The 14109-nt window shown below is 45.9% G+C and overlaps 5 protein-coding genes across 5 annotated transcripts; 3 read left to right on the top strand and 2 right to left on the bottom strand.

Moving 5' to 3' along the window:
- Positions 1-2987: 2987 nt before the first annotated feature.
- On the bottom strand, positions 2988-3448 carry COCSADRAFT_281075 (uncharacterized protein). Its single transcript, XM_007707863.1, has one exon. The coding sequence runs from the start codon at positions 3439-3441 to the stop codon at positions 3181-3183; it is 261 nt and encodes an 86-aa protein (XP_007706053.1). The 5' UTR covers positions 3442-3448; the 3' UTR covers positions 2988-3180.
- Positions 3449-6854: 3406 nt separating this feature from the next.
- On the top strand, positions 6855-8094 carry COCSADRAFT_42047 (uncharacterized protein). The gene has a single exon (XM_007707859.1). The coding sequence runs from the start codon at positions 7352-7354 to the stop codon at positions 7952-7954; it is 603 nt and encodes a 200-aa protein (XP_007706049.1). The 5' UTR covers positions 6855-7351; the 3' UTR covers positions 7955-8094.
- A 573-nt stretch (positions 8095-8667) lies between these two features.
- On the bottom strand, positions 8668-9420 carry COCSADRAFT_351184 (uncharacterized protein; the record flags this gene model as incomplete). Its single annotated transcript, XM_007707862.1, has 3 exons — positions 9161-9420; positions 8780-8893; positions 8668-8727 (listed from the first exon to the last, which is right to left on the bottom strand). Exons 1-3 carry the CDS (start codon positions 9287-9289, stop codon positions 8668-8670), a joined length of 303 nt encoding a protein of 100 aa, XP_007706052.1. The 5' UTR covers positions 9290-9420.
- Positions 9421-10799: 1379 nt separating this feature from the next.
- Positions 10800-11471, top strand: COCSADRAFT_74237 (uncharacterized protein; the record flags this gene model as incomplete). Its single annotated transcript, XM_007707861.2, has 1 exon — positions 10800-11471. A coding segment is annotated over one exon (672 nt), but the record flags the coding sequence as incomplete, so codon positions are not given.
- A 1781-nt stretch (positions 11472-13252) lies between these two features.
- COCSADRAFT_104287 (uncharacterized protein) lies at positions 13253-13405 on the top strand (the record flags this gene model as incomplete). Its single annotated transcript, XM_007707860.1, has 1 exon — positions 13253-13405. A coding segment is annotated over one exon (153 nt), but the record flags the coding sequence as incomplete, so codon positions are not given.
- Positions 13406-14109: the final 704 nt, after the last annotated feature.

The raw sequence follows: 14109 nt of genomic DNA, 5'->3' as shown, positions 1-14109 counted from the left end.
GTGGAGGAGCGTATCCAGCCTGGTACGCTCGAGCTGTCCGATGGTTATCATGGTGGAGCTACTTTCTGGTCTCCACGGAAAGTGCGAGAAGCTCACCACTAATATGAGCAGAAACAGCGCGATCACGAGGAGTCACAACGCCAAAAAGCTATCACAATCGAAGCTAGAAAGGAGAGAAAGCTACTCAAAGCTCAAGAACTAGATGAGCGGCGGCGGGCGCGGGCACAGGCAAAACTAGATCGTGAGAGGCAGAAAGCTGAAGCAGCTGCCCACCGGATAGCCCGCCAAGCCGCCCACAAACGACTTCAAAAAGCTATCAAAATCTCTCGAATAGGCAAGAAGCCTAGCTCTAAGCGCCATGCCAGGCTGGTATTGAAAAATATTATTGTTAGTAGTAGTAGTGGTGGTGCGCAGCCAGCCGATCGATCAGCTGCACCACCATCACCACGCTCGTGTTCAGGCCGCCCCATCAAGCTGCCAATCAAATATCAGTAGATAGATTAGGTAAACGATACTACTAGATTACTACAGTAAAATTTCTCGCGATAATAGGTTTTATGTAGAGCTCTACAGCTTCAAGTTTGTGATAGTACTGTTGGGGAAAAATCCGGCGTTGGCCCGTCTGTGGCGTTGGCCCGTCTGGCATCTCTAACGTGCATCCCGCATAACCAAGAAACCCGCCTCACCGAGATGGATTTGCTATCCAATCTTCTATTTTCTTCCCCTCTATGCTTATTAAACTGCACTTAGAGTAGCATTACTCTTAAGATGCCCTTCTTCTACTTCATAGTGAGTATTACAAAAAACACAATCGTTTTCGTTATGCTAGTTATTTATAATGCTACTGGATGTGGTGAGTGCGTGGAACAGTTCACCCAATGCAACACCCCACCAAAATGCGTGCCCACCAAAAAATGAAGCTTTTAGCCACCACGAAAACGTTATCATCGCGAGATTTTTTGGTGGAGTACTGGCATGATAGTATATTTAATATATATCTACAAATATTTGGTGGGTAAACGCACACTGCGGCCGCGGGTGGTAGTTTTGGTGGGAGGCTTGGCGGGTGGTGATGCATCACCACCACCACTTTCAGCCTCCACAACACGACGCCGCTTTGGTATCTTTATATTCTGAGTTGATGAAGCTTTTCGTTTAGCTATATTTTGCCTATCGCGAGATTTTTGTGAGGTTGCAGCAGCACGGTCTCGTGCTTTTTCAGCGCGCGCGGCAGCTAGTTGTGCAGCCCTCGCAGCCCGCTCCTCCTGCCGCACCACTTTGGCCATTTCGCGATGCTCACGAGCAGCTTGTGCCATCTGTTCTCTGTACGCGGCTGCGGCAGCTCGCTCCTCCCTCTGGAGTTTTTTTTGGAGTTTTTTTTCATGCTCTTGCTGTTGTTCTACTGTCTCGCGGGCTCTGGCCTCCCTCACTGATCGTGGGCTCCATATCACCGCAGTGCTGTGATACTCTTCGTGCTGCTGCAGATCGAGAAGTTTTCTTTCAGCTTTACGGCGTTTTCATAGTGCAAAAGCTCGTTCTGAGTCTGCAATGAATGGAGCGCCTGTTTAAGCTGTTTGGCTGCATTTTTTGATATATCCGGCACTGCAACGGTATATATTCTTGACAGCTCCCACCAGGTATCTCTATCACCTGTCTCTCCAATTTCTGTATCTATATCGGCTCGTGGTGGTGGTGTTTTGAAGCGTTTTATTACGACGTCGGGCTTGCGCGGATAGATCCTAGAGGTGCGAAAACTACTTAATATATTATCAGCTGTGAAAGTAGATGTATACGCCGCCTAAAATATGCGTAGGAAATCGCTTTTCCGCATATTGAGTAATTCTTGATTGCTGTGGAGTAGATTGGTGAGCTCGGTACTGTACGCGATTGCTAGAGGTGAGTACACGCCAACGTCGAGTGGCTGGAGGCTCTGAGTGGCGTGAGGTGGAAATACTGCGAGAAGTATTCGATTAGCATAGCAATACTTGATGAATGACGGCATAAGGTGACTGCTATGCCTATCGACAAGAAGCATCCTGTAGTCGCGTTTTGCTTTGTCCTTCGTGAGCCGATCGAACACCTGCTTAACCTAAGCTAGCGCGAGCTCATTATTACTCCATCCAGATGGGCTGCTGCAGCAAAAAATGCGGTTTTTTTCGACCTCTAGGTCCCGCAGCCATTCATTGCGAAGACCATCTGCTCCCTCGAAGATTATCGCAGGATCTACCGAGCTCCTATTAGCGCAGATACACTTAATAATCGTGATCTCGTCTCTACTCCTATCTTAGAGTGCCTTGCGTATCTTCTTTTGCTCCCACATAGCCTTTGAAAAGATTCTTTTAGATGGTAAGATCCGGCCGAGTAAGAAGCCCTTCTCGTCTATATTATAAATATTATATGGCGTAACCTTATATTGATCGAGCTTGGCATAAAGGAGATCGAAATTTGGTAGTTGGCTGGATTTTTAGCTAGATGACGGTCACGGTCGATACTGGTGGCTTTTCTGATGCATAATATTACAAGTAACAAGAAGGATTCTCTCCTTGACGAACGACGAGATGGCTGAAGGCCTATGGACGTCCACGTCAGAAGGTAATGACCATCGCGGGGCGAAGGTCACGTGACTGACATCATGCCAAGATGACCGTCAGGCGCTAGTATGTGATGGCAGCAATCCTCTGATGGCAGCCATCAGGACATCAGGCCAAGCAAAGGGAAAGTCGTGATGGCAGTGATGGCAGGACTGGAAGCAATGAGGATATAAGGATGGATGGATTTCATTATTTACTCTCGTTGTGGTCAACTCAAATTGTACTTTCTTACTCGTATCTTTACTTAACAAGATTGTCACAAGTTAGTCTATCAAATAGATTAGTCTTGTCAAACCCTCCTTAAGCACGCCAACTCCACTGCATCGCCAGACAAGCCTCACGGAACACTAACGTAATACTCACCTGCCTTAGTGCGGACCAGGATAGAGAAGTACAGACCCATACCCCGTGTAACACATAAGTTATCGTGGTGACGGTGCAAAAAACGAGTAACCTAGCTATCGGAGGGCTCCTATTCTGCAATAACGGCTATATAATTTTTGACTATAGATCGAGAAGGTGGTAGCCTACGTTTTGATAGTTTTTCTATATATTTTACTAGCTCAGATTCTTGTGGTGGAGTGAGTAATTAACGTTTTTTTGCAGCTGCTGTTCGCGACTGGGTTTTGTTTTGGTGCCGGCGCGTTAATGTTGTAACTGCAATACCAAACTTTTTTACAACTGCGCGATATGAGAGTTGACCTTCTGCATCTTGCGAATTGATTGCCGCAATCGCTTTCTCGATGGCTGTCATGGTGGTGGAGATATCACGTGTTGAAAATGATGGGTAGATATTTTGATGGGGCAGATAGTGTTGCATTGGCTGAACTGTTGCATGCACTGACCACATGCAGTATATTAATATACAGTAAAATAATTATATTGTGGTAGAGCTACACGCTTATAAATGTGCGCAGGTTTGGTGGGGTGCGTCACTTGCTTGTCTGCGTCACTCGCTTATCCACTAGTACGTTAGTTAACTAGTTAACTAGCTGTATTAGATTCTAGAAGAATCTAACGTGTTTTATCAGTAAGCGGCCCACCCCACCAAACTTGACCCAACACTCTACACAACCACCACTATGCCGCGACAACAACGCTCTAAACAGACTTCTCGTGAAGCTAGAGTACTTCTAGCATCTCGTGCGCTTCAAGAGAAACGTGTAACAAGCCAGCGTCAAGCTGCCATGCTATACGACGCTCCACGAACGACGCTCCGACGACGCCTCCGCGGTACCCAGCCGCGATCAGAGACAGCCTCTATCAATCGCAAGCTATCAGCTATTGAAGAGCAGTCTCTTGTTCAATGGATCCTAGAGCTAGACCGACGAGGCTTTCCGCCCCATATTATCGACGTCCGACGGATGGCAGACGCTCTACTCGCCGCGCGTGGCCAAAATCCACCTCCACTACCTGTTGGCAAATGTTGGGTGTCGCGCTTTATCCAAGGCCAGCCTGAGCTTCAGACAAAGTGGACTAGACGATTGCATAGTCAGCGCGCCTCCTGCGAGGATCCTGCTATAATTGTAGCGTGGTTCAAGCTAGTAGAGGAGACGCGTCAGACGTACGGCATCCTTGACCAGGATATCTATAACTTTGACGAGACTAGCTTTATGATGGGTGTCACTGCAACGTCAAAAGTAGTAACTAGCGCTGATAGAGTTGGCCGGGCAGTCGTCGTACAGCCAGGTAATCGCGAGTGGGTGACAGTAATCGAGTGCGTTAACACGTCTGGCTGGTCTCTCCCACCGTTCATGATCCTCTCTGGTAAGGTCCACCAGAGCAGCTGGTACCGCGACCTCCCACAAGACTGGACTGTCGCAGTATCAGACAACGGCTGGACGACTGATCAGCTTGGCGTAGAGTGGGTGAAGCACTTCAATCAGCATACAGCTGCTCGTACAGCTGGAGTCTATCGGCTGCTTATTCTAGACGGCCATAGCAGCCACGCCACGCCAGAGTTTGACCAGTTCTGTACAGAGAACAAGATTATCACTCTCTGTATGCCAGCCCATACGTCGCACCTCCTACAGCCACTTGATGTAAGCTGCTTCTCCCCACTTAAGCGCGCGTACGGGCGTGAGGTTGAGGAGCTCGCCCGCCAAGGTCTCCACCATATTGATAAGATAGACTTCCTTACAGCCTATACACGGATCCGGCCAATAGTCTTTACGCAGCAGAATATCCAGGCAGGCTTTCGGGCGACAGGACTTATCCCTCCTTGTCCAGAGCGTGTCCTATCGTCGCTCACAGTAGCCAGAACACCGTCTCCACCACAGACAACCACAGATAATAACGCTGCAGCGCAGGCAGTAGAGCAGATAGAAACACCGCATACAGTAGCAGAGCTCCAGCAGCAGGTACGCTATCTCCAAGGGCGACTGCAGCGGCAGCCAGAGAGTCCAACAAGCATTGCAATACGCCAGCTTGCAAAGAGTGCTCAGCTTGCGATGCAATCAGCAACAATACTCGCGGAGGAGAACAAGAAGCTACGTATAGAAAATCAGCGTCAACAACAAAAGCAGCATCGACAACGTCAATATATTGCTTCTAGTGGAGTGCTCCAGGTGCAGCAGGCTCAGCAGCTTGCTGCAGAGGCAGAAAGGATGGTCATGGAGGCCAGCCAGAGCCAGGCTGGTGAGCGACGTCAGCGCGCGCCGCCAACGTGTACGAAGTGCCACACTCAAGGCCATACACGGACTCAATGTAGATAGTAATAATCTACCTTATAGTAGAATATAACTATATTATCTCTTATTATTGTGGCTCAATTGCGCAGAACGTTGCGTCAAGTCTGGTGGGGTGGCCAGCTTACTGGTGTGGCCAGCTTACTGGTGGGGCACGTTAATATAAAAAAAGTCAAAATTTACAGCGCGAAATTTAGAGCTAAAGTTAGAAGATTTTTTTACTCTACGTTTAAGAGGACACATGGCCTTCCTAGTGCTAACTAAGCAATAATATTAGACCGTCATCTTAAACGCCAAGAAATTCTCTATTCAACGATATATTTTTTATTAGTTTAGCGCTAATACCCATTGAGCAATGGATGTTTAAAAATCACAACTTTTTGGAGTTCCTTTTTTTTGTCACCCCACTGTACTATATTATCTCTTGTCATTGTTGATCAATGGCGCAAAGCGTGGCGTCAAGTTTGGTGGGGTGGGTCACTTACTGATAAAACACGTTAGTTAGTTTACTTAATTTGGTAAGAAATCTGCGTGTAAAGGTTATCCTACGCGTTACTAGCTTAGTATATTATAAGAGACGTTGTAGATAGCTACAGTACGTCGCATAGAGAGAGTTGCGTCTTATTTAAAAGCCTAAAGAGTAAGCTATATCTGATATTTAGTAGAGGGCTCTAAATAGTGTTATTATTGTGGCATCGCGGTGGGGAGGTAAATTAGTGAGGGCAACAGCTAGCGTAGCCCATTCGCCCGTGTGGCCCATTCGCCCGTAGGGTACGTTAGCTTAAGTTAGAGCAAGAAGTCTCTAAGCGTAGTAGGTATCCTATATATGTATTATAATTTTACATGTCTACAAGATTAATCAGCCTCTTGAGGAAGTTCTAGAATAATCACATCCCTATGTAGTTGCTCATGCACATGTTTCCCTCCTCACTCGCTTGCTCCTACGTGCCTGCTGCGTACGGGCTGCAGGCGGTTTTCAGCCAACGTGCAGATGTGGGGCTGCATACGCCAGCAACGTATAGACAATTGTCTTTGCGCACACGCGACATCATCCTACATTCGCCCTTGAGGCAAGGCAGACACCTGTGACAGGGATCCATACGGCGAAGATAACACGTAATGGGATCACCGCGCTATGCACGAGTGCGGCGCAGTAGCTCCATGCCACGTCCGAGTCGACCGGATCAGCGTCAGAATAACAGCAACAAGTACTAGTGACTGTGAGGCAAAGTCAATGATTTTGGTCATTCACCTACCACATGTGGAGTGGGCATAATAGTTTGTCGAGCGAATGAAATCTGACATAAGCCAATAGAGCGGCAACAGTAGCCGCGATGCGATTGAGGCGGGTTGATCTTTTACGCGATCCGCGGACGCTATCACAAGGATTATTCCAGCGCTAATGTGGCTCAAACAGGACAGTGGCGCCCATGCAGGGGGTGTCATCAACAATTTCCACGCTGGCTTAGATCACACAAACTAATCTGCATGAAGATGAGGTGGATCTTTAGGATTCGAGGGGTTTATTAGCCACCCACCTTGTAACCAGAACATTTGGTTCAAATATACATGTGGAAGTGCTTTCCTTCCTCTCTAATTCGTATTTCCGCACTCTGCTTGTTTACTATGTTACCTAAACACACCCACAAACACGATTTTCACCACCTCCGCGATGCACTTTTAGGCCCTTCGCCAGAAGACTCTCCTAAACTCGGCGATCTTGACCGCGAAGCTAAAAGTATGATAGACGTCTGTGAATCCGCAGCGCATGGGGAATTTGGTGAGCTTCGTGGAGCAGCATTCTACAACCGAACCTGGAATGTCATCGATCGATACTGCAGCCTAGGGGATGGTATAGATTCTCTTGTACGTCACATCCACTCTATGTGGCATATGTATTACCAGCTTGGTGTGCATACGGAGCACGATACGTACGATCAAGACCGTTTGGTCCTTGATATTGTCTGAATTCAGGGATTAGGACCGCTGACCAGGCCTGTAACTGGGAACTATGGCATTGATGTCGCAAGAACAATTGATGGCACAGTGTGGAATGATCTTCCTTTCTTGGCTATGGATATGACTGAATTCTGGGTTAAGAATTGTGCGACCTTGAAAAACGCCCAAAGACTTAACCTCGCATCTTTCTTTGCTAAGCTGGCGTCAACCCGCGTTAGTAAGGATCGCATCTGCCAGATCGGCCTTGTGTTGTTTTCCTCTACTTTGGAGGAAAGACGCGGGATTGTCGGAGGGGAGCCTGATGAACTTGCTTCACATCAGTGGATCTCGACTCTCGATTTCAAGCAGCTTATGCCGGCTGTATGCGCGTGGATCAAGGAAGCTGGCCACGTTCTTATCCAGTTATCCGAAGTCTCATGGAATGAGTGCCCCAGCAAAATCGGGCAGGGTGGGCCTATATTTCTCGAATCGGAATTCGGGAAGCGATCACCAACTGGATTCACGCCATGGAGATGGATGTACTGGCTTAAGCGCCTTCATGAAATTCGCGAAGAAGCGAAAGACGCAAATGAGAAGATTCTTGAGGAGCAGACAACTGATGCTATTGATCGCATGGTTAAGCAAGTGCATGAGCGAAATTCTGGAATTCTCAGAGCGTATCAAGACGGTGGGGACTTCTTGAAGCAAGACGAGCATTTCTCATGCTTAAAGGGTTGATAAGCCAAACAATTTCAAATTTTCTTGCACTCTGTACTTATATTTCCGAGTCATTTCACAGTCCCAAAATCTTAGCCCGCTCGCTCTGCTAGACGAAGGTGAAGTATCTTAAATGTAAAATGTTAGCTGAACGAGTGACGCGTCCACATTTCTAGTCTGTGTTTTTCCAAGTATGAGTCCTTTGGTGCGCACTGAGTAGACTCGATACCTGCTTGGTGCAATAACACATATAGAGCAAGTTCAATGCAAAAGAAAAAGAAAAGAAAAAGCCAGATGTGGGAACAGAACGAGAGAAAGGCATATGAATGGCCGGTATATTGATAGATACTGATAAGTCCTCAAATCGCTTCCGCTGGTCAGCTTTCGGTACCAATGCTGGAATCTGAATGTCTACGTATTCCTTTTCCATCCAAATCCTTCATAACGACAATCAGCAGACCGTACGAGGTGCACAATTTCTCACTAGTACTAACAAAAGAACAATGGGAACAAGACTAGTGAGTCGCAATCTTGTACATAACGCTCAAGAATATTCTTTCACACGGTTGGCGTAGCTGTCGAAGAGACAATAATTCCCGTCTGCCGTACACTAAGGACCTCAGGGAAAAAAAGATTAGCGCCGCGGTAAATCAGGCTGCTGCCTTGCAGCTGGATTAGCCCTTACCCTCTTATTGGCAAAAGTGGGGCACGGAGCGAGTGCTGTGTTGCCTGACTCAGTTGTATATCTGCACAAGTTGTTCGCTCTGAGACATGTCTATCACCGAGACAATTAGCTGTGATCATATGCGCGAGTGACCAGGGAGTGCAACGGATGGTTTCACTTACTCCTTCCCAATCCCTTCTCTTCCCCAGATGAGCAGGAGTTGCAACTACTCCAGTTACAGTAACAATGACGATAATGGCGGCTGTTATGATCTGCATGGTGGAAGGCTTGGGATGCTGATGTTGCAAGAGTTGAGATCGAGTATTGGGAAAAGAACTAATGTTGAAAAGACAATCAGGTTGTAAGATGGCCCTTTATAGAGTCTATGGCTAACTCTACGGAAATATTCGTGGGTATTCGAAGATTACAATGGTTGGCTTTAACCTCCACAACTGATGGGCAGATACGATAGTTGAGTTCAAAGCGACCTGCAAGTTGGATCTAAGAAGGCTGTTAAAGGACTAGCTGGGCACAAGTACACGGTATAACACATGATGGCGTACCTGACTGGCAAGCCCCTGGATGAAGTCGACAGTCAGGTCTGAGGGGCTTGAGAGATGCGTGAGGCTGTGAGCATTGCTCTTGACCGCGAAGTCGTCATCGAGAGGCTCGAGCGTACTTAGTCCCGCCATGGCTGATGTGATATAGAAGATCCACGGGTGGGTTGCGTATAGATTGTGTGGGCAACCGTTCTGTTGGTTAAGAGAGCTTTGAAGGGAAGCTGAAGGCCTACAAGTAACTATGTAGTTCTATCAATTTGGTGTAGGCGGGGGAGGCTGCGAGAGAGTAGCCTGGGCTATATTCCTGGCGTTTGCGGCTGATGACTGACGAGTCATGAGTGTACATATGCTGAGAGCTTTAAGAATCGACGAGATCATGACATCTATCTTAGACACTCTAACCTTTCAAGGACCTTCTGCATTAAAACTAGTCTTAAGCAAGTTAGTAAGCGGCAAGTCTGCTTAGCCGCCCGTCTTAGCCGCCGTTATATTATGCATATACTTGTTCGCTTACGCACTAGTTCTTATTAATTACTACTTTAAAAACAGATACACTCTTTAACGTTCTAATTAGACGAGAAACTCTACTTAGGTAGGTTGCATATACGGCATATATTGCATATAGAGTGCCTTACCTCGCTAAGAAGAATATGAGCGCATAGTATGAAGAGCCTTAAATCTTATTATACTACTTACCTAATCGCATCCGTTAGGTTTAACGGCGCAGGCAAGACTACTTGGATTAGTATCGGTAGTAGCGCCACTTAGAGGCATATGGGAGTGCGTGAGACATTAAACGAGCCTTGATTCGAATAGACACCTATAGGCCTTGTACGAAAGGATATTAAAAGTCTACTGAGCTAGCTACAGGGAGTGTCTCCTTATATACTTGTCTTAGCTGGATCCGAATCGGATCCGACCTTACAATGGGTGGTTGATGAAGAAGGTAGCGAATACTACCTCCGATCTAGCTCTATGATTAGTCCGATACTTAACGAATTTGTAACATCGTCATACTACCCCTCTCTTAGTAGACAGCTAGTCCTATAGCTATAAGACTTATGCCTCCGTGTGGTGACTATTTCGAGTGGCTTTCAGCTTATTTTTAGATACCTATCTTTTCTGTTTTCTTTTCTTTCCCTACACTCGGTTGTCCTATAGTAAAGTTATGTTATTGTCAGAATGTGGGCATATTTTGGATAGTTGATAGAATCCAGGTGCTTAAGCACACCCGGATTCTGTGAGCAGCGATCACACACGATCCGCTGCTATCCGGATCACCTATAACAGTACACGCTGCAGATTAAGCCGCAGTATCTAGAGTCCTTGTGTACAGCCAATAAGAGCGACCTTCGCCAAGGCTATAACCTAGCCGAGGCTGAAACTAGAGGCTCTACCTCACACAAAAAGCAATAGCTAGACGACTCTAAAAGAGGCGCGCAGGCGCGCCTCTAACGAGACAACAAGATCAACGATCAATCAGAATCAATTCAATCTATACACAATTATCACAGCTATTTATCACAGTTTTATTCCATCTTTAAGAACCATTATTATCGGACAATTAAGAGTCTCACTGCCTCTACCGATTCGTCGATAACCAATCAACCGATCCAAATCTAACATGAACGCGCAAGCCAATCAGCAGAACGCGACAGTGCTACTACGCGATGAGCACGACTACCGCGCTTGGTACAACCAACTAGAAGCGCGCTGCGTCACCTACAATTTGTGGGAACAGGTTAATCCTGATGGGACAAAGCCGCTTTTGACGGAGCCGACCCCTCCGAAGCTCCCAGAATACGGCGACTATACGCCAATCAATACGCTGCCTACGGGGCAAGTACCAACTAAGTCAACCGACCTATCCACCTCAGGTCAGCGAGCCTACAAGGACGACCTTGAGGTCTACAAGCTTAAAATGGAGCTGTACAAGGTGGATTTCGCCAAGTACAAGGCCGAAGTGGCAAACCTCCAGCAGATCAAGATCCTGATCCAATCCACTGTTGCAGCTCATCTACAGCGCACCTGCTGTCCGCCCAGCGGATCAATCAAAGACTGGATCAAGAACCTAAAAGCCCAAGTCGGTATCACTATCGAAAATGAGCGAGAGCAAGCGCGACAGCGATATCACAACGCTCTCAAACCACCACGATTAGCGAGTAACTGGGATACCTGGCTCGCTGAGTACAATCAAGCCCTGACTGAAGCTGAGACACTTAAGGTGTCCGATACTACTCAGTTCAGGCCATTAGCTGTAGACTTTATGTCAGCAGTGAATAAAATAGCTCCAATATGGGTAATGCACTTTTAATCTAGTATATTGGATTAACCTGAGGTAACTTAGAAGGACATGATGAGACGTTTCCGAGAATATATGATGCTAAATCACCCGATCACGCGAAATAGAAGCTAAAAGGCAGCGTTTGTAGTGGATGATCCATCTATATTACTTGCTGCGAACAGTAACGCTGATCAGCGCGTGGATGGGGACGCCCACTATGTGGAAACGGGAAACTCTTAAGTTAGAAAACGGGGCAGACCCCGATATTAACGTATAGCTAGTGAGGAAGGTAATAGCTAGGCTCTAGGCTTAATAATCTCTTGACGAGGAAGAGGTAAAAGTGTAAAAGCGTACGCCTATAGTAACTCCGCTTAAGCGGACGCTATTTCTGGTAAAACTGTAATAGCAGACGCTAGAGGGCCTAAATGTCCAGCATGTGACATGGGACATGCTCTCGTGATTGCTTCTACGTGTATAGCGAGAAAGCTCCGGAGTGGTGGGAACTAAATCTAAGAATCGCAAAGCTCGTAGAGCTCCAACGAGAGCACGACGCTGAGTTTCAGAGTCTCTTACGAGCATAAAGTCGCCCAAAGACTCGCACTCTAATAACTAAGCAATTCTAAACCCCTACGCCTAATATACTTGACGAATGACTAAATGGTAGATAGATATTAAAGATTGATGCTATGTTCTCGGCCGTATCCCTTCCGGATCGCCACGATTACCTACTGAGTAATTTATTTATCTTCGACTTAGGATTGACATGCTACATCACGAATAAACCCGATCGGATCTATAACTATCGACCGCCTAGCTATGGAGACTTTATATGGGCAGGCAATAGCTAAAGTTGGATTAAGGGATATAGATTAATTACACTACAACTTAAATATAAACAAAGAATGGAGAAACTCGTGCTTTACGACGTAGCAATCTGCCTAGATATTCTCTGTAATATCGTCTCGTTCAGAGTACTGAGAAAGCAAGGACTCTGGTGGGATACCTAATTGGATCCTACAGCGATTAAGCGATTAGATGGATCAACTATCTACGAGCTGGTAGAAATGTATGGTCAATGGGTACTTGAGTATTAGCCGATTAGATTAGTGGATAGAGTAGCCCTACACGCTCACTTATATATGACCTGAACGCGTCGGCGACCTTAACAGGCGCCTGCTCTCCTCTTGCATAAAAGACTGGGACATCTAGGGCTAGCAGCGATTGAACACCTAGTCTAGTAAGCTGAGGGGGTGCGAGTTAAAGGGATAACAATAGTGTAGTGTGATGCGTGTGGACGAGCGAAAATCCGACGACAGATTAGCTGAGCTCCGCGGATTAATGATTAGGGACCCGCAGAGAGGCTCTTTATTAATTTCTACTCCTATAAGAAACAGTCCTTTAATAAGAAGTTATTATAGTTATTAATTATAGACAAACACTTATAACTGCAGTGGGACTTCTATCTTATAGATAATTAAATAGCTAAATTAATTATCTAGACACTCTTAAACTTTATTACCTTTCTTAAAAATTAATACAATATTACCCTAAAGGTAATTAAAACAGATAATAAGATCACTATAGTTAAACCAGAAGTAGAGCGGTGGTTATAAAGCTAAGGTATTACTATTAAGCCTTCAGCACTAAATACTTAAGCTCAGAATAGTAGGGCTAAACGCTCAGAGAGAGTAAATAAGAAGAAGGCACGTGCAATAAGACTTAACGCTAATCTACTATAAGAGCTCTAGCTAGAAATCACTTAGGCTACTATACACCTATATAATTAAACGCCGAACTATAGTAATTAGTAGAAAACACTCTATAAAGTCTTCTTCACGCGGGTATTACTAGCGAATAGGATAGTTACATTAATTAAGAAGCCCAACCTAGTATACCTTAAAGTATATAGGTATAAGGCCTTCGCGATAACTAACGATACCTACAGAGGTAAATTAAGACTATAGCAGCTTAATCTAAAAGGCTAGATTAGATACCTAGTTAGATATTAATTATCTAATATCTATTAGATATAAATCTTACTACTCGCTAAAGTTATTAGTATAAAAGACGTAATCTTTAATAAAAATATAATTTTTTATAGAATAGTTAAAGACCTACTAGACAGTCTTATATATAGTACTCTATTAGAGATTATAGTATATATTAGAACTATTAAGCTCTCTTTACTAATACTAGATACTTGTAACGGGCTGAACGCCCTTTGGATAGCTCCTCGATGGAATCTCGGCCTACTCGCAGAACCCGGGTGCTGTCTCGAGCACCCGGATTCTCTGCGCACCGCCCGAACGACGTTCAGACGACAGCCGCAGGACCCAGAAGCTGCCTCGTGCACCTAGACTTCACCGGTCCGATTGTTACTCGGGTAACCAGCTTGTATATAGACAGCTACGTAGCTTGGGAGCTTAGCTCCTCATCGAATACAACCTCTTGTATACCTCGCGATTGCTCCCTAGAGCGCAGCCCCTTACATTTTGTATTCGATCCCAATTAGACACAAGCCTTAGGCGGACTGTCTTCTGACTAAGCTTCAGAACGTGCTATTAGCATAAGCTAGTAACACGGAGTTGGTGCTGCAATAGGTACGAAAGGCCTTAGCGCAGCGAGTAGGTGGACCGTCGCAAGATAGTACACCTAGAGCAGAGCTTCG

Source organism: Bipolaris sorokiniana, assembly GCF_000338995.1.
Source record: "Bipolaris sorokiniana ND90Pr unplaced genomic scaffold COCSAscaffold_23, whole genome shotgun sequence".
Taxonomy (NCBI): Eukaryota; Fungi; Ascomycota; class Dothideomycetes; order Pleosporales; family Pleosporaceae; genus Bipolaris; species Bipolaris sorokiniana.
This window is presented reverse-complemented; position numbering and strand designations above follow the sequence as displayed.